At 67.7% G+C, this 17,113-nt stretch overlaps 3 protein-coding genes across 11 annotated transcripts in view; all 3 read right to left on the bottom strand.

The window, feature by feature from the left end:
- Positions 1 to 2,123: 2,123 nt before the first annotated feature.
- Positions 2,124 to 6,478, bottom strand: LOC111146839 (maestro heat like repeat family member 6). Its single transcript, XM_022502547.1, has 14 exons — positions 6,263 to 6,478; positions 6,000 to 6,152; positions 5,725 to 5,879; positions 5,040 to 5,157; positions 4,675 to 4,859; positions 4,454 to 4,591; positions 4,227 to 4,341; positions 3,985 to 4,128; positions 3,737 to 3,910; positions 3,435 to 3,602; positions 3,078 to 3,197; positions 2,720 to 2,822; positions 2,542 to 2,607; positions 2,124 to 2,383 (listed from the first exon to the last, which is right to left on the bottom strand). Exons 1-14 carry the CDS (start codon positions 6,476 to 6,478, stop codon positions 2,124 to 2,126), a joined length of 2,115 nt encoding a protein of 704 aa, XP_022358255.1.
- Positions 6,479 to 8,251: 1,773 nt separating this feature from the next.
- On the bottom strand, positions 8,252 to 11,672 carry LOC111146586 (nicotinate phosphoribosyltransferase). 5 transcript variants are annotated; one of them, XM_022502200.1, is made up of 13 exons: positions 11,426 to 11,672; positions 11,094 to 11,221; positions 10,918 to 11,000; positions 10,538 to 10,668; positions 10,331 to 10,446; positions 9,895 to 10,091; positions 9,676 to 9,816; positions 9,283 to 9,367; positions 9,105 to 9,185; positions 8,917 to 9,019; positions 8,678 to 8,832; positions 8,465 to 8,572; positions 8,252 to 8,368 (listed from the first exon to the last, which is right to left on the bottom strand). In XM_022502200.1, the coding sequence occupies exons 1-13, from the start codon at positions 11,658 to 11,660 to the stop codon at positions 8,306 to 8,308; spliced, it is 1,626 nt and encodes a 541-aa protein (XP_022357908.1). In that variant the 5' UTR covers positions 11,661 to 11,672; the 3' UTR covers positions 8,252 to 8,305. The 5 variants fall into 5 exon arrangements, with proteins under 5 accessions (XP_022357908.1, XP_022357910.1, XP_022357909.1 ...); XM_022502202.1 differs by having other exon boundaries at positions 8,717 to 8,832; XM_022502201.1 differs by having other exon boundaries at positions 11,133 to 11,221.
- Positions 11,673 to 12,816: 1,144 nt separating this feature from the next.
- The window catches only part of LOC111146512 (eukaryotic translation elongation factor 1 delta), a 14,155-nt gene continuing 9,858 nt past the window's right edge, over positions 12,817 to 17,113 (bottom strand). For 4 of the 5 annotated variants that reach the window (XM_022502052.1, XM_022502048.1, XM_022502049.1 and 1 more), the window contains 5 exons: positions 13,946 to 14,045; positions 13,744 to 13,844; positions 13,355 to 13,573; positions 13,022 to 13,216; positions 12,817 to 12,914 (listed from right to left, as the gene is read on the bottom strand). In XM_022502052.1, coding sequence (XP_022357760.1) covers positions 12,876 to 12,914; positions 13,022 to 13,216; positions 13,355 to 13,573; positions 13,744 to 13,844; positions 13,946 to 14,045 — 654 coding nt within the window. In that variant the 3' untranslated portion in view covers positions 12,817 to 12,875. The other variant, XM_022502051.1, reaches the window with a different exon arrangement.

Genomic DNA, 17,113 nt, shown 5'->3' with positions numbered 1-17,113 from the left:
CCAAGAGCGTGCACAGCCGGGAAATCTGCCTTTCCTTGGTGGGAACCGCAGTCGGCCTTCCTCTGCGTGCTGGCAGGTGGACGAAGGGGGGGTTCCGCCCCGGCCCGCCCCTGAGAGGGGGCTCCAGGACTCACCGAACAGGAGGGACAGTAGTCTCAGAGATAGGACCAGAGCCCCAGAGAATATCTAGTGTCCCAGCCTCAGAGCGAAATGAATGCTAGGACAAAGGTGGGCTGCACCCCACACGTCCTCGATCCTCCCACCTGGCAGGCAGAGGGTCTTGGGGGGGCATAGCAAGCTGGGGGTGGCCACAGGACCACAAGCCAGTGGATGCACTGTGCAGGACACAGCCTGCGCTCCTGTAACCGGGAGGGCCGTGGGCACGACGGACCTGGGGCAGAAGGGGCGGGGTGCCACCTGCCCGAGCCCTCCGAGGAGCCCGGGGCCTCCTTCCGAGAGAGCATCTCTGGCCAGCCGTGCTCTGCTTGGTGATGGAAGCGTGCAGCCAACGCTCAGCCCAGGTTTCGGCTCCTGGGCGGCGGCCCTGGGGGGCTGGGCCTGCTTCTGACCTCAGCGGCCGCTACTGAGGCTCCTGCTCCAGCCTCAGGCCCAGATCAAATCGCGGGCTCTGAGGATGGTCCCCGCACACACCCGCGGCCTCAAGAGAAACCGAAGACGGACACCCAGCCTGCCCAGCGCCCCCATCCTGGGAGCTGCGGTCCTGCCGGATAGGTGACTGGCTCGAGAGCCCCCAGGCCCGCATGGCCTCCCAGGACACCCCCAAACAATCCTTTCCTTCCCTCCCCCATCCTCCCTCGGGAGTCTGAGGGCCTTTGGAGGGTCTGTGACACATTTCGTTAGTTCTAAACAGAGACACCAGACCATATCCCCTGCTTCCACACCGACTGGTGCGCTTGGCCTGGCCCCGCTTCGGCCTCGAAGACCTAACGTCCTTCCTGCCTGAGCTCCGGAGCTTTCTCTCTGTCTCAGCAGGTGAACCCGTGCCTTCCCTGGCCGTAAACACGGACCCTGAACCAGCCTGACTCTAACCCCCCGGCGGGCTGACCCTTACTCCTCGTTCGATACTCACTGCCTTATCCATCATCCCAGCCTGAGCCAGACGCTGGACCAGGCCACGGTCATCAGGACTCCATCCTTGGCCCAGACCCGGTTCCCAGACTCATACCAGACCCCTGTAATCCACCTGTGTTTATTTTAACCACTTCCCACAGGGGACAGGCGGGACCCCAAGGGGGTCCCCAGACGTGGTGGGACGGGTCCCAGCCCTCCAAGAGGCGGCATGAGCCAAGATCTCTCTGAGGACATGGCGTTGGGGGGTGGGCCCGGAAAGGCAAGAGAACGTCTCAAGACAGGCGTTCTGGGCGGAGGGGTCCGCCAGGACCCAGAGCCGCTTCCTCCCAGCACGTGCCGTCACGCTGTCCTCGTTCCAGCCCAGGGAGGGCACTGGGGAGCCACCTGAGGGCTCAGTCTGGAGGGGGCAGGAGGTGGCACCCCACACCAGAAGCCCATCCCCAGCCTCCAGTGGGGAAGTCAGGGGAAACCCAGAGAGGGCTCAGGTGAGGTCTGACGCGATGCACAGGAGTGGGGGGCGGGGATGGTGACAGGCCAGCGAGGAGTGGGACATGTGGTGGGGGACTTTGAGCCACCGGGGAGGACAGCCCAGACAGGCTGGGGAGGCAGAGCGGGCCATGCGTGAAGACCCAGCAAGCAGGTGGCTTCTCGTGGCCCCAGCTCCCAGGCTTGGGCCAGGGTCACCGTGTCCCCCATCGGACCCCAGCTAGGTGCCGGTGCCATCCAAGCTGGGGGGGTGGGGCACACTCAGGTTGCTGGCCTTAGTGGGGACAGATGGCCCTGGTGAGCAAGAGGCAAGGCGGGCTGAAGGCAAGACCGTGCTTGGACAGAAGGCCCCACGGTCCTGGGTCGCGTGCCTGTCGTGGCGGTGCGTCCCTAGAGAGGGAGGGTTGGTGCGCATCCAGGCCCGGGGCCCAGGGTGGGGGGCCCTCAAGGGGAGCCGCTCCTGCACACCTGCCCCTGCCAGGACTGGCCACGGAGCCGAGCGCTGCTGGTCTGCGACCCCAGGGACCCTCCAGGCTGGCTCGGGCTCAGGCACAGCCGGGTCCCAGGCAGCCCCAGCGGCCTATGACGCTCTGGGGCTGGAACGGGCTGTTGGGGTAGACTGGTGGGGGCCGGGGGGGCCGGCGGCGGTGCCAGAGGCCTGAGCGGAGGAGATGCAGGCGCAGGCGGAGGAGACGTGGGCGGCGGGGCTGGGCCTGGGCACGGGCCAGCAGCGCCACCTGTTGGGCGGACGCATGAGCTGCGGCGACCACGGCGGGCTCTGGGTCACTCTGCAGCTGTCCCAGGTCTGCAGGGACAGGGCAGCTCAGACAGGGCCAGAGAGCTCTCAGAACCACAACGTATCCCAGGCGCCTGGCCCTCCACCCGGCCGTTCCCAGCCACTGCGACCTAGCGCCCCCAGCCTCTCCAGGACCCCACACGCCGCTGAGCGAGCTGGGCCCTCACCCCGGAACAGGGCGTCCAGCAGGTCCTGGTTGACACGGCCAGGGCTGGTGTGATGGACGAGGAAGCCTGGACCGAGACATGCCCGTGAGCGCTGGCCGCCGGCGCCCATCAGGGAAGGGCTGGTCCAGCTCCCAGAGCTCTGAGCGCGAGGGACAGACACCAGGACTGCCTCACTCACCTAGGAGCACGGCCGCGGCCCAGCGCAAAGGGGTCTGTGGGCTCCGCAGGTAGCCCTGGGTCTGGCTCAGGAAGCTGGGGGTGTGACTTGGGTACTGCTGAACCTGGGGGCAGACAGGGTCATGACAGTATCGCAGGACCCATCCCACATGGAAAGCAGGTGGCAGACGTCAGCCCAGGGCCTGTGGGGCCCAGGGGAACCCCCAGGGCAAGGCCTCAGGGCCAGAGGTCTTAGACCGGCCACCGCCTTGGCTGGGAGAGTGAGGAGACCGAGTTTTGGGGGTAGTGCCCTGGTGCATACTGGGCCGAGTGGGCAGCTGACCACACCCCATCGCTGTCACCGTCCTCCCCCTACTGACCAGGCAGTGGCAGATGCGGCTTAGGGCCTCAGGGCTGTCGTAGTGGGCCACGGTGACCGTGTCCTCCAGCAGGCCCCAACGCAAGGCCTGGTCACAGCGGGCCAGGGTCCACTCTGAACTCTAGGGCAGGGGAAGGGAGCAGGGTTAGGGTCCAGAAAGTGGCTGGAGGGAGCCAGCGGCGTGTGGCCAGGATGAGAGGTGGAGGAGCCCAGGGCAAGTGGTCCAGGAAAGACCAGGAACCGGGAGCCCTGGACACTTGCACCTGAGGTCCTGGTAGAAATATAAGGAGCTGCGCAGGGTGGGGACGGGTGGGGGTGGGTGGGGACAGCAATGGGACAGTCTTGGGGGGCAGCTGACCTCAGCAGCCTCCCGGCTGGGATCTTGCAGGCGCAACAGCAGAGGGACGACGCTCTGGAGCACCAGCTTCCGGAGGGGGCCGCGGAGCCCCACCCGGAGCCCGCCCCGGCCCCGCCGCACCAGCGTCCCGAGAAGCCCCACGGCCGAGGCGCGGACCGACTCCCTGGCCTGCGTGGGAGGACGCGGTCAGGGCAGACGGAGAAGGCCTGGCGGGGGTGGGGGTCTGGGGCGGGGGAGGGATGGGCGGAACGGGGGTGGGGCGGGGTGGGGGTGGGGGCGCGGCCTGGAGGGGCGGGGCTTACGTCGTCCAGCAGCCGCGGGAGGCTCAGCCCCAGCTGGGCGCTCAGGAGCCGCACCGGCGCCCCAGGCTGCAGCAGGAGCCTCCCCAGCGCGCCCAGCGCCGCCTCCACGAGCCTCGCGTCGCCCTCGCCCAGCGCACCCAGCAGCGCGGGCAGCAGCCTGCTCACGTGCCGCACCTGCGGGGGCAGCGACTCGTGGGCGGCCCCTCGAGGCCCCCGCCCGGTCCGCCGCCCCCAGCCCTGTCCCTCACCTTCCCGCGGTTCAGCGCCAGGTGGCCGAGGCCCAGCAGGCCCAGCCAGCGCACGGTGGGCTCGGGGTCGCCCTGCCAGGCCCGGAGCCGCTCCAGGATGACCTCCTCCCGCAGGAGCCTCGCCGTGGGCCGACTCTGCAGCAGCTGAGCCGGGGTGGGACGGGGGGGCACGCGGTCAGCGCGCGCGAGGGCGGCCGCACGCCGCCGGCGCCCCTCCCCGGCCGGGTGGGAAGCAGGCTCACCCCGGCGAAGAAGGCCATCGCCGTGAGGCGCTGCGTGTCGTCGGGGCTGCGTAGCTGCGGCAGCAAGTTCGCGAACAGGCCTCGCAGGTGGTGGTCCGCGTGGGCCACCATGGCACTGGATGGGGGGGGAAGTGGGGTGCTCTCTCGTCTCCCCTCCCGCCCCTGGAGAAGCCTCAAGCCGACCCCGCCTCCTGCCCCCGCCTCTTCCCCAGCGCCCCCTCCAGCACCTGGCCAGCAGCAGGACGCCTTCTAGGTGGGTGTGGGCTCCCACCAGCCTCCTCCAGCCTCCAGCCTGCTCCATGCACGTGACTACCATGCGGCCGCCATCCCCGGTGAGCAAGGCCTTCAAGGCCTCCACCGCGCAGCTGGGTAGGGGCAGGCAGCGGGTGGGTGGAGGGGCCGGGAGGGCACCGGCCCCGCCCCCCTTCCCTCCGCTGCGGGCCCTCACCTGGCGTGGCTGTGCGGCGGCCCTCGCTGCGAGGGGCCCAACCCCTTCGGGGAGCCAGGGGCGCGCACGCCCCGCGCTAGCTGGTGTAGCTGCGTGACCAGCAGGAGCAGGAGGTGTGGGTAGAAGCCCCGCGTGGCACCCACGCAACCAGACACAGCCAGCATCTCCCCAAGGGCCCGAGTGGCCTGCGGAACAAGCAGCCCAGCTCAGGTTCCGCCGCTGGAGAGCTAGGACGAAGCCTCGGACCCTTGAGGAACGTGACGAACGCGCTGGGCCTGCCGCCCTGGCGCCCCCACCCCGGGGCCAGACCCTCCCACCCCCTAGGTCCTGGGGGAGGCCCCAGGCTGCGTGGGCCCCTCACCTACCGCCAAGGCCTCCAGCTCCCGCCCCGCTTGGTCCTTCAGCGCCCACAGCAGCTGGACCAGCACCTGCCCGTTCACGCACTGATTCCGGCTCAGGCTGGGCCACAGTTCAGCCGCCGCCCTGGGGGTAGGAGCCGCTGAGACAGGGTCTGATGTGGGGAGTCCCCAGGTCAGGGTGGGAGGCGGCCACGAAGACTCCAGCCTGGGGAAGAGTCGGGAAACCATCCCCCGGGCACTCCACCCGCACACCCCAGAGGAAAAATTTAAGCTGCCCGGCGGGGGCCATCCGGGGCTCCCTGGGGCCACCAGCAGGGCGACAGACCTGGTGTTGGGCACAGTCACTGTACAGAAGGAAACCCGAGAGAACTTCTCCTGGGCAGATTGACCAAAGAGCCAGGGACGCTGGGGAGAAGCCGCCACCTGGCTCGCTTGTCCCACCTTGGAGCCCCAGGCTGGGCTCCCAGTGTGACCTGGAGGGGGGAGGCAGGCCCCCAGGCCAGGACAGCCTTGAGGACCCCGGAGGACCCCCCGAGGCGTGAGGGGTGGGGAGGGGATGGAGGACGGGAATGGGGTGGGGGCGGGGCAATTCAGAGGCTCCGCCCCCGACTCCACAGCCAATCAGGAAGGGGGAAGGAAGCTGCTTGGGGGCCTTGGGGATGTGGCTGCTGGCTTGGGTGAGGCGGATTACCGGTCTGGGGGCAGCGAGCTGCGCAGCAGCGCACACACCACCTCCCGAGCGTGCTCCCGGGCCAGCGCGCTCAGCACCCGGAGGGCCGCCCGCCGGGGCCTCCCTTCGGCCAGGCTGGGCACCTGCGCCAGCAGCCCGCTCACCAGGGCGTACACCTGGCGGGGAGGAACAGACGTCAGGGACCTATCGCCCCACCCCCGCGGGGCAGGTGCAGCCATGCCCCAACCTTAGAACTCAACAGCAGGAGCTGGGGGCGGGCCGGGGCGATGGCTCACCTGCGCCTCCAGAGGCTGGCCCCGGGCCTCCGGAGCTGAGGACAGTGTGAGCGCTGTTGCCTGCGTCCCCACAAAGCCGGCCTCCTCCAGGCAGGCAGCTGTGTACGCTGCCAGGTCCGCAAGGGCCCCCTCCTCCCGGGAACTCTGCGGGTCCTAGGGCAGGGTGGGTGGGATGTACCAAGTGCCCTTGACTCTCCCAGCTGTCTTCCCCCAGCAACCCCATCTTCCTTGGTGTGGTCCCTGCAGTCTCCCTTCCCACTCACCTGACAGGGTCCCTCAGGGGACTCACAGCCCGGGGCAGGGATGGCAGCCGCACTCTTAGGCTCCGACTCAGGTTCAAGCCCATGTCCGGGCTGACGGCCAAGAGCAGAGTGACCTGGGGTCTGCCCCTGGTTGGCCTGGATCCCTTCAGCCAGAGCTGTCAGGGTTAGAGCCCCCACAGGATCCCGGCGGGCCTGGCCCCACGCCCCCCAAGCCATGGCCCCCGGCTCGCCCCAAGCCTCGAGGCTGGATCCAGCAGCGCCTGCTGCTTCTTCTGGGAAGTCGTGCCCGGGCCTGACCTAGAAGCTGGCCCTGGGCAGGCAGGACGGGGCAGGCGTGGTGGTGCGTGCGTGTGCTCCTGCGCTTCCTGGGTGGGGGCTGGGGCGCTCCCCAGACGCACCCCCAGGTGTGCATATCCGGGGCGCGTGAAGGGCCCTCCTGCCCTTGCTGCTAGCAGTGAGTAGCTGGCCTGAAGCTGGGGTGTGGGGGCGGGGGGGCTGGCCTACCCTCAGGGCCCCGGGGCAGGGGTAGGACCCCTGGGATGGTGGTTCTGCAAGAAGGGGGGGCCCTTCACCCTGACATCCGACCCCTCTGGGCTGGTGTGGACAGCCCTGAGGAGACCTCGGCAGGGTCCAGGTCCAGAAGTCAGGGCCCAGCCCTGAGCTAAGGCCCTGCCTGGGGCCCAGAGCTGGGCCGCCCCCCCCCCCCGGCATTCCGACCCAGCCAGACATCTTGGCGAGGAGGGTGGTGAGACAGGTGTCACCACCTGAGTTCAGGCCGGCCTGGGGTGGAGCAGAGGTGAGGGGGCGGCGCCACTGGCACCCAGGTGCCCTTACAGGGGCCTGCCACCGTCGGGGTGGGCCATCTGGGTCCTGGCCGGTTCTGAGGGTCCCCCTCCACCCAACCCTGCAGCACAGGGCTCCTGGGTCCTGGCACGAGGAAGTGTGCCGCTGGGCAGCTGTGCCCCGTGGGTACCTGGGCCTGGTTCCGCCCTTGGGTGTTTGTGAGTCTGTATCTGTCCCAGCCTCGCGCTCCGCAGGGCTGGCCTGACCGGGCCTCTGCCCCAAATCCTGTCACCCTCCCCCAGGGACGCGGGCCGAGGCCCCGCCTCAGTCTTGGGGTCCGGAAGAGCCAGTCTGGCCACAGATGCTTGAAGAGGTGAAGTGTTCTCGGAACCGCCCCGGGAAGCCAGCACCCCGCCTTGCGTGCCCTGGCCCCCTGGTGCTGCCAGGGTCAGAGAGGCCTGGCTCCCCCGCCCCACGGGGCCGAGAACATCTCTCCCGGCTGGTTCTGGTGGAACCCGAGTCACCCAAGCCGGCGGACACCTGACCAGCTTTGTCCGCACAGCAGCCGGACCAGCCCAGAGCTGTTCATCTCTTCGCTGGCTCTAACACACCCCCCGAACCTTCCTCTCCTCGGTAAGGCCACGGGGTCAGGAGCTGGCTTCCCCCAAGGCGGGCCTGGCTGGCCCCGTGGCAGATGGTGTGGCACCCACAAGCACAGCGTCCCCCCGCGGTAGAGTCCTGCAGGGCGGCCTCCGCAGCGGCCAGGGACGCCCGGGCTTCTCCTGGGCTTGGCAAGCATGAGGGGTCCTGCTGACTCCTCCACAGAGTGCCCTTGGCTGGCGTGGGAATCTGGGGCCACGCCTGGATCCAGGAAATCCCCAAGACCCTCTCGGTTCCTCATCCCAACCCGTGGCTCTCCCTCCCCAGCCTTCTGCAATAACCGCACCAACTCCTAGGTGGGCACCAGGAGCCCCCCTTTCCCTCCAGCCTCAGACCAGCCCAGCTGCACAAGCCTCCGACTGCCAGCCTCGGCCTAGCGCCCGGCCACCCTCAGACCCCAGCCCCGGGCCGCCTCCCCACCCTGGCAGAGCCTGGGCCTCCCTGGGAGCTTGAACCCAGGCGCTGACCCCCGAGGGCAGCCTCCCTTGCAGGCCCTGGGGGTCCAGTGAGCACCAAGATGGGTAAAGAAAGACACATGACAAGGTGTGCAGGACAGTGAGTGACTCGTGTTGGTCTGAGGTGGCCCTGACCCCGCCGTGTTCATGAGGACCCTCCGGCCAGCAGGCTGGCCACCAGGGCCCGGAGCTTATCAGACAGCGCCACCTACAGGAAGGAGAGAGGATGATGGGTGGCCACAGGGATGAAGGGGAGGCAGGCGGAGGAGGGGGGCGGGGGCACATGGGGGCCAGGAGCACCTACCGGGTAGGGGGCAGGCTGCTCCAGCCGCTTGTGGTCCGGGCTCAGATGGCTCAGGGACAGCTGGGCGAAGGCTCTCGATTCGGCCAGAGATGGGAGGGGCTCACACAGCTGGAGGGAAGAGGGAAGGCAAGGGCTGGGTCCGAGGTCAGGGTCAGAGGCCCGGCTCCACTTGGGTTGAAGGAGCAGACTAAGGGAGGAGGTGGAGGCAGCTACCTGTCCCCGCTGGACCCAGAGTCTCAGCAGGGGCTCCACACGGGCAGGCTTCACGGTCCAGGCTTCCTGGGCCCCTCGAGGCCAGACCCTGAGCTCTCGGCCAGCCTGGGGGGGTTGCTCCTCCGCCAACTGCAGCACGTCCAACAGCGGAGACCCTGAGTGTGTGCCGAGAATAACGCAGGGGGCCTGGGGACTTGAGAAGGGCCACGGAGGAGTGGGAGGCGTGGGACGGGCCTCACCATCGGCGCGCAGGAGCCGGAAAGCAGCCTTGCTCCCAGGGAGCGTCTGTTTCTCGGGGTCCTCGGTCAGTTTCATGCGCGGCTGGCCTCCCACGGACACCAGCTGCAGAAACGGGCTTGCTGGACTCTCCTCCCCCGGCCAGTGGTCCCTCGGGCCCACCCCACTGGGTCCCAGACCCCACCCCGACCTTATAGACGCAGCCCAGGGAAGGCTGGCGGGGACATGTGACCACGCTGGTGCCGATGCCGATGACGTTGACCTCACTGCCCTGGACCAGGAGAGAGAAGGTGGCACGGAAGCCTGTGAGCGTCTGCAGGCCCAGGGCCCCCTGAGCCCCCCTCTGGCCCAACCCTGCCCTACCCCACCTCCTGGGCCAGCCGGGCCAGCTCCTCCTCGCCAATGTTGTTGCTGACGGCGATGGAGATGGATTCCAGCCAGGGCATCTGGAACCTGTGATGGGGGCAGCCCCTCAGACGGTCCCTGGTGCACCGATCAGCCCTCCCTCCCCGGTTACGCACCCCTCCCCCACACCTGACCATCTGCCTCCGGCCACATGGGCCCTGGCCTTTTGCTTATGGGGGCCCGGGTGAACCCATCCCTGATTTCCCTGCCAAGGCCCCAGTGTCTCTACTCTGGCAGCAACCAGATCAGACCTCCTCACTTTGGGAGAGACACACTGCGCCCTCCTCGGCCCCGGCCCAACACTCCTGCCCCCAAGAGGATCTCTCAGTGGGCATCAGCCGCCCCACGGGACTCACTGGCCCGAAATGGTCCTGAAGACCCTGCGGATCTCCTGGGCCTGCTGGAGCAAGTCACCGCTGTCCAGTCTCACACCCACCGCTCGGTAGCCCAGCTCCCCCAGCGCCAGGGCCACGGCCAGGAAGTTAGGGAGACCGCTCCTGCCGGCAGGAACGACGAGGTTCGATGAGGCCGCAGCTGCCCTGCAGGGCCCACCCAGGGGAGAACCTGGGCCTCACCTCTGCACACTGTACGTGTCCAGCAGGCCCTGAAAGGCCCGGGGGAAAGCCAGGGCATAGGCCACAAAGGCCGCCCGCTCCCCCCGGTGGGGCTCCTGCACCCCCCGTCCTAGGTGGGCACACACGCGATCCAGCCACGCCTCCACACGAGCAGCCAGATCCACTCTGGGGCCCTGGCCAGCAGCTGGGGCCAACATCTATGGAAAGGGCTCAGTGAAGGCCGCGCAGCCCATGCTGCAGGGTGAGGACTGCCTAAGCCCTGGCTGAGGGCTGCCCGCTCCCCACGCAGCACTGGGGCTACCTGCCGGGGGGGCTCAGCTGAGCCGGGCCGACCACCTGCCTGCGCGAAGCAGCGGCCAGACCACCCTCCCCTGGGCAAGGACTGGCTTTGGGGTCTGCCCTGTGGGGCGCAGCAGCGGGGAAGAGAGGTACTGACCGGGTCGGGGGGCACCTCGGTGCCCAAAAAGGACGTGATGAAAGAGTGAGCCAGGGTTCCCGCCACGGGCACGCCCCGCAGCTGTCCTGCCAGCACATTGCTGCTGCCGTCAAAGCCTGCGCCGGGTCCGGAGGGCGTCAGGTGGGGCTGGAAGGCTTGGAGGGAGTCTCCTTCCCGGGGCCCCTGCCTCCCTCCTCCGGCTCTTACCGCCCAGGTAGCTATAGGTAGAGGCCGTAAGACCCCCATCCGGGCCCTGGGCTCGGCGCAGCCCCATCTCCAACAGCCGCTTCTTCGGACCCGCGATCAGGCGCAGCCGCGCAGCGTTGGTGGCGATGAGGCTGTCGGGGGGCAAGGAAGCAAGGGACCCGCGTTGAGGGTCATGACGGCGCCGCGGCCCGGGCCCCCTCCGCGTTCCCCCACAGCGGGAGTAGGGTCGGGTTGTGCTCTCCACAGTCCGGGGCCACGCGCTCCGCTCCCCGGGCATAACCGCGTCCCATCCGGAAGGCCCGCCCCCCGGAAGTCCCCGTTGGTCCTCCAGGGGGCCCAGCTCGGTCCCGCCGTTGACCTCCAGCTGGGCGGGGCCCCACCTGGCGTAGCTGACGAGGCAGAGGAGGGGCGTCTCCAGCAGCTGCACCACCAGAAGCGGCCCGCCCACCTGCAGCAAGGGCACCTGCAGCGGGGTCAAAGGGGGCCCGGGGGTGGGGTCAGGTCGGCGTCCGGCGCGCTCGGCCCGCGCCCTCTGCCCGGCTCGGCCCGCACTCACGCCGGGGAAGGCAAGGGAGCCCTCGGGCAGGGCCCGCACCGTCACGTCGGAGCAGTCGACGGCACGAAGGTACTCGAAGAAGGCGGGGTCCGTGTCGGGCGGCAGCACCGAGGCCAGAAACTGCACGTCTGCGGGTGACAGAGGCCCTCGTGGGCTGGAGCTAGCGCCGACCGTGGAGGGCTCGTCGGGGGTCCCGGGAGGCTCGCTGGGCCACGGGGGACGCGGGGCGGGCGGAAGCGTCGTTCGGGCTCGTCAGCGGGGAGTGGGGATGGGGGAGGGGCAGATCCGCGGGGGGCGCGGGTGTCCAGCGGGGGCGGGGGGCGGGGGGCTACCTGCGTCCCGCAGGCGGAAGGCGCGCAGGAAGCGCACGCAGTCGCGCAGCCCCGCGGCCAGGGCGAAGGCGCCGCCGAACGGGCATCCGCGGAAGAAGAGCTCGAACTCGGCCTGCTCCCGCGCCCGCCCCGCGCGCCAGTAACCCAGCGCCATGGTGGCCTGGTAGAGGTCGGTCAGCAGCGGCCGAGCTGCCGCGAGCGCCTCGAGCGCCTCGGGGTCCTGCTCTGCCGCCATCTCGCCCGGCCGCACGGACTCCGGTCCCGCCGAGTCCGCGCCGGGCCGCGCCCGCTCCCCGGCCCCACCCCCGCCCCACGTGACGCCCCCGCCCGCGGGGCGAGGCCTGCTGAGGCCCCCGCCCCCTGACCCAGCTTGGAGCCGGTTGGCGGGGCAGGGACTAGGGAACCTGCTCCTCAAGGACATGTAGGTGGTGCCACACTGTGGCTCAGGGACCAGTGTGGTGCTGACACAGAGCAAGGGGGCCGCTGGGCCACCCTCGGCAGGCACCCAGAATTTTGCACCTAACGGGGACAGCCTGTACTCAGGCCCCCCACCATCAAGGGGGGGCCCCCTGAGGACAGCAGTTCTGACCAGAAGTCCCCAAAGCGCACACCCTTTATCCCCAGCTCAGAGAATGGCTGGCTCACGAGACAGGCTGGCCAACAGTCCAGGGAGAGGCCGCCAGGGCCAAGTACTGCCCAGACAGGACTGTGGGCCGACTCCACAGGGTCATTTATCCTGGGCCTGTCCAGGGTCCAGGTCGCCAGGGAGGGAGGGACGGGCAGGCCACAGAACAGACTGGGCTGCACACGGAGGGCTTAAGCAGCAGGGGCCTCATCTAAGGAGTCGGCCAGGCTTTGTGAGAGGCCTGGCATGGTCGCTCCCAGGCCCCACTTTGGCCCATGAGTCGTCACCGCAGTAGGGCCTGGACGGCTGCTGGGACCTTTCTTCCTTGGACGCCTCTGCTCCCATGGGGTCAGCTTGGCAGGGAATGGAACCCAGAGGAGGCAGAGTGGAGGGGGGCCTTGCGTGCCTCAGATGGTCCAGCAGCCCCTGCAGAGGGGCGACCCACACCCTTTCTGGCTGCAGCAGCTCCAACTCAGCAGAACCTTGGAACCTTGGAACCAAGGGTGGAGCGCCATCAGGAGGGCAGTCGGGAGAGAGACACGGGGCAGATGGAGAGTGAGGTCACACAGCCTCAAGAACACTGTGCCGAGATCAAGAAAGGGGAGGGTGGGGTTGGCCCCTGGGGTCACTGGTGGAGCAGCAGCAGGACAGGGGCCCAGCTGGGACACTAATGAGACGCAGGCCAAGCGTGAGGCCCGGAGCCCGTCAGTGCTGCTCACTGAATGTGCCCGCCCCCCGGGGCCCAGACGAGGACAGGAGCCAGACAGTGCACTCTCAGTCTTTAATGGCTGTGGGGCCTCACACACCCAGGCCTGGAGCCCGCGCTCAGATCTTGTTGAAAGCAGCTACGTCGACGCTCTGCACCTGAGGAGGAGGAAGGCCACTCATCACAGGGGGCCCAGTCTCCCGAAGACCCACCCACTCTGGCCACCCACCAGGCCGTGGGTATGCGTGGGGGCCTGGCCACTCACATGCTCCTCGAACTTGGTGATCTCCTCCTCCAGCAGGTCGGTCCCCACCTTGTCGTCCTCTACCACACACTGGATCTGCAGCTTGCGGATGCCGTAGCCCACGGGCACCAGCCTGGAGCCCCCCCAGGTCAGCCCGTCCAACCGGATGGAGCGCACGCAGGCCTCCAGCTGGGCCATGTCCGTCTCATCGTCCCACTGCGGGGGAAGAGTGTGCAGAGGCTGGGTCAGGGGCCCGCAGACCCCGGGGAATGTCCCGTTTCCCCAGAGCAGTCTAGGCTTACAGCCCACAGTTCCAAGGCAACATGGGGGCAGAGGCAGGGGTGGGCCACTCACAGGCTTGACATCCAGGAGGATGGAGGACTTGGCCACCAGCGCAGGCTTCTTGGCCTTCTTCTCGGCGTACTGCCGCAGCCTTTCCTCTCGCAGCCGCGCGGCCTCCTTGTCCTCTTCCTCATCGCTGCCGAACAAGTCGATGGCATCGTCCTCATCGTCCTCCGCGGCAGTAGCTGCCTTCCTGCCAGGGGGCTCCACTTGGCGCATGGGGGACACGTGCTGCCATTGGGGGTGGGGAGGTTGAGGCCTATGCCACAGGGCCCCCGGCTACAGCACCCTAGCCAGGGGCCTCGAAGACGCCAGGCCCCCATTGGGGTGAGGGCCAGGAGCGCCTTCTGCCCCCACCCCGTGCCCAGGCGGAGGGCCCCTGGTCTGAGAAGGGTCCTCACCTGGGTCTGTGGGGCTGTGGCCCGGTGGGTGGGGGAGCTCTTCTCCAGCGCGCTCAACCGGGCCTCAAGCCGGCAGACGGCCTGCTGCAGGTCCTGCACCACTGTGGGGGCAAAGAGGGTGTTGGTCCAAGGGCGGGGGACTAGTGGGGGACCAGGGGGCAGGGGAGGGCGGGCATCCCACCCGTTAGGCTCAGAGACTCACCTCCTCGCAGGCTCTGATTCTCCACTTCCAGGCTGGCAATGCGGACGGCAAGCTCGCTGTGATCCCCGCTGGGTCCGCTAGAGGCCCCAGGGCCTGAGCTCTGGAAGGCAGAGGGGAAGTGAGGATGTGCCCCCGACCCCCAGCCTGCTCCCAGGGTGCCCCGGTTCACAGCCACCAAGAAATCAGAACCTCAACACGTGTGGGGGACCGGCTGGACACTAAGAAGCAGCTCCTGTTGGCCCTGCTCAGTCCACCTGCGATACTCCAGCCCAGGGGGGAGGTGGCCCTGTGAGCACAAACCCAAGCAGGAAGCACAGGGCCCAGGGGAGCCGGGCAGGGGGTAGTGCCGGACCCACAGCTGGCTGTCTCTGCCCATAACCCTGGGACAGCCAGGGCCCTAATGGGACCAGGCAGCACAGCTTGGAACCGCAGATGGGACAGAAAAGAGTTGAGGGCCCAGTGAGGGTAGAAAAAGGAGCTGTTCTGTGCCAGGGACAGGCACTCCATAGCACCTTGCCTCCCCCAGGCTATACACCTGTCACCTGGCCCACGGGCTCAGCCCTTGAAGGCTCTGGGTGACCGGGGGCCGCACAGCTGCCTGTCAGCCTCCCTCAGGGTCCTCCCTGACCCGGAACCTGCGTCACCGGACTCAGCAGGGCACCGCATCTCAAGCCCACATTACGCCTCAGGGGCCGACACCCCCCCGCAACAGAGTGGACAGGAAGCCCCCCCATGAGGGCAAGCCCACGGCCTTCTCCTGTGTTTGATGCACCCCAAATCACAGATGGGCTAACGGGCCCCAGAAAGGACAGGCTGGCAGGCGCCCAGCTCCCTACTGGGGGTCGGTGAGCAATGCAGGCCAGTGCTCTCCGTCCCCATGACCCAGCAGCTCCCACCTCTGGCTCCTAGCAGAGCCGGCCAGAGGCAGACCAGCTGCCGCGCGGCTGGGGCTGGGGCTGGGGCAGGGGCAGGGGCAGGAGCAGGAGCACAGGCAGTCCCTGCCTTCAGCTCAAGCCCTTGCCCACCCGCGGAAAGCTGGGCAGGGCTCCCCAAAGCCCTGGCCGCCGCCACCGGGCACATGGCCCCTCTCCCGCCCGTGTCCCCAGCACTTAGCTCCCACTGCCATTCTCAACAGCACTTCCCAAGGGTTTCCATCACATGGGAATGAAATTCCAGCCATCCCCTCCTGTTCCCCCAGCCCACACAGCCAGGCCTGGCTCCCCTCTCCTGGGGGCTCAGCACCGGCCGAGCAAATCCATCAGGGTCCAGCCGCAGGCTGTGGACACCACTGAGTGGGGGCTGCCTGCTGACAGGTCCCAAGGGGGCAAGCTCCAGGCAAGCCCCCCCCAACCCCCAACCACAAGGCTAAGTAAGGGAAGTGGCAGGCAGAGCCCCGGGGGCTGGTGGCCACTGCATTACTACCACCGCGCCCTGTGTGCACCCCCCGGCCTCTCACATCTATGCCCTGGGATGGCCTCACCCACCCTGACCCTGAGCCAGGCAAGGACTGAGGATGCCAGGCCATCTGAGACCCAGCCCCAGCCTGTGAGGCAGGCCAAGGCCACCCTGTCTAGTCCTAGCCTGTGACAGTGGGCCACAGGGACAGTGCCACCTTCCATCCCCACGTCCAACCCTATCCCCGCCACCACGCACAATGCCCCGGAAGCTCTGGGTGCTAACATCCCAGCTTTCTCCGACCCAAATCCACGCCTGGGGCTGAGCCAACAAGGTCTGTCCTGGGTCCCTATCAGCAGCCGAAGGGCAGGCCTCTGAAGTCCCCACCATGGCCTCAAAACACGAGCTTACTTGGATATCGGGCCTCCACGGTGGCAACCCAGTTACCGTGAGCTCCTTAGGGTGACCCTGATTCTGACTACTGTCCTTATAGAAGGAAAGCTAGACACAGACACCCGGAGGGAAAACAATGAAAATACACAGGAGAACAAAGGCCACGCACATGCCCAGAAGGAAGCTCAGAACCTGCGTACACCTCGACCTTGGACTTCCGGCTTCCAGACTGAGGAAATAAAGTTGGTGTAAGCCCTTGGTCTGGGCCGCTTTGTCACAGCAACTCAGCCCCCAAGTCCTAGTAGACGCCCACATGCTTTTTCCAAGACCAGAACCCAGCAGTCAACCCCAAACCCAGGCATAGAGAGTTCCCGCAGCCCAGGAACTCCCAGGGCAACCGGCCCAGAGCCGCTCAGATCCCCGGGCCTGGCTTTCCGGGGGCTGCAGTCTAACACATGGGCCCGGGGCCCGCAACAGCAAGTGGCGGCCAGGCAGAAAGAAGGGCCTGGCAGCGGCAACAGCCCCTGGGGTTTGTCAAGAGCTGTCCCGCCGACGGCCCAGGAGCCGGGACGTCCAAACGACCTGCCCATGTACTGATTCCCAGAGCTGCTACAACGATGACCTCCGGTGGCAAAAGGGACTCTGCCCAGAGGACGAAGTGGAGGCTCTGGAGACGGAGAAAGGATGCTGGGGGACCTGGGTGGTCCCTGCGCCTGAGAGGCAGAAGAGAAGGAGACATGAGGAAGCAGGGGCTTGAGACCCGACACGGCTGGCGAGAAGCCAAGGGCCAAGGGACACAGGTGGCTGCTTCAGGTTGGAAAAGGCAATGAAAGAGTCTTTCCTAGAAAGTCTCCAGAAGGGGGGCCCCTGGAGGGCTCAGCGGGTTAAAGCCTCTGCCTTCGGCTCAGGTCATGATCTCAGGGTCCTGGGATCGAGCCCCGCATCGGGCTCTGCTCAGCGGGGAGCCTGCTTCCTCCTCTCTCTCTGCCTGCCTCTCTGCCTGCTTGTGATCTCTGTCAAATAAAAAAATTAAAAAAAAAAAAAAAGAAAGAAAAAAAAAAGAAAGTCCCCAGAAAGAACACAATTCTGATCATACTCGGCTTTTAAACACAGGACAGCACATGTCGCAGAAAGACAACCACGTCCTGGGACTCTGCTGGCTCAGGCAGGCCGAGCAGCGGGTCTGTCTCCTCCTAGGGACACAGCTGCCCCACCACGCTGGGACTGGAGCTGGACAGGGCCCTGCCCTCTCTTGATCCCATCTGGGACCTGGGAGGCCAAACCGGTGGCACAGCCCCTCTCTGGGCCTCAAATTCTGTCTGTTTGGACGGTACACAGCCCGGGAACTCCTCTCGCTGGGGGGGGGGGGGGGGGGGGGGG

The sequence above is a fragment of the Enhydra lutris genome, unplaced genomic scaffold (genome assembly GCF_002288905.1).
Source record: "Enhydra lutris kenyoni isolate GAN:26980312 unplaced genomic scaffold, ASM228890v2 scaffoldscaffold14, whole genome shotgun sequence".
Lineage (NCBI taxonomy): Eukaryota > Metazoa > Chordata > Mammalia > Carnivora > Mustelidae > Enhydra > Enhydra lutris.
This window is presented reverse-complemented; position numbering and strand designations above follow the sequence as displayed.

What these genes read in the sequence shown, in the direction of transcription:
- LOC111146839 (XM_022502547.1), bottom strand. Translation starts at nt 6,478, where the DNA reads ATGGCTTGGGGGGCGTGGGGCCAGGCCCGCCGGGATCCTGTGGGGGCT. An exon ending in AGCTCGCTGCCCCCAGACCG is followed by an intron (nt 5,158 to 5,724) that starts GTAATCCGCCTC and finishes TCCTACCCCCAG; the next exon opens with GGCGGCGGCTGAACTGTGGC. An exon ending in CCAGCCGGGAGGCTGCTGAG is followed by an intron (nt 3,198 to 3,434) that starts GTCAGCTGCCCC and finishes CCCCTGCCCTAG; the next exon opens with AGTTCAGAGTGGACCCTGGC.
- LOC111146586 (XM_022502199.1), bottom strand. Translation starts at nt 11,660, where the DNA reads ATGGCGGCAGAGCAGGACCCCGAGGCGCTCGAGGCGCTCGCGGCAGCT. An exon ending in GCTCCCTTGCCTTCCCCGGC is followed by an intron (nt 11,001 to 11,093) that starts GTGAGTGCGGGC and finishes ACCCCGCTGCAG; the next exon opens with GTGCCCTTGCTGCAGGTGGG. An exon ending in TTCAGGACCATTTCGGGCCA is followed by an intron (nt 9,368 to 9,675) that starts GTGAGTCCCGTG and finishes CCCCCATCACAG; the next exon opens with GTTCCAGATGCCCTGGCTGG.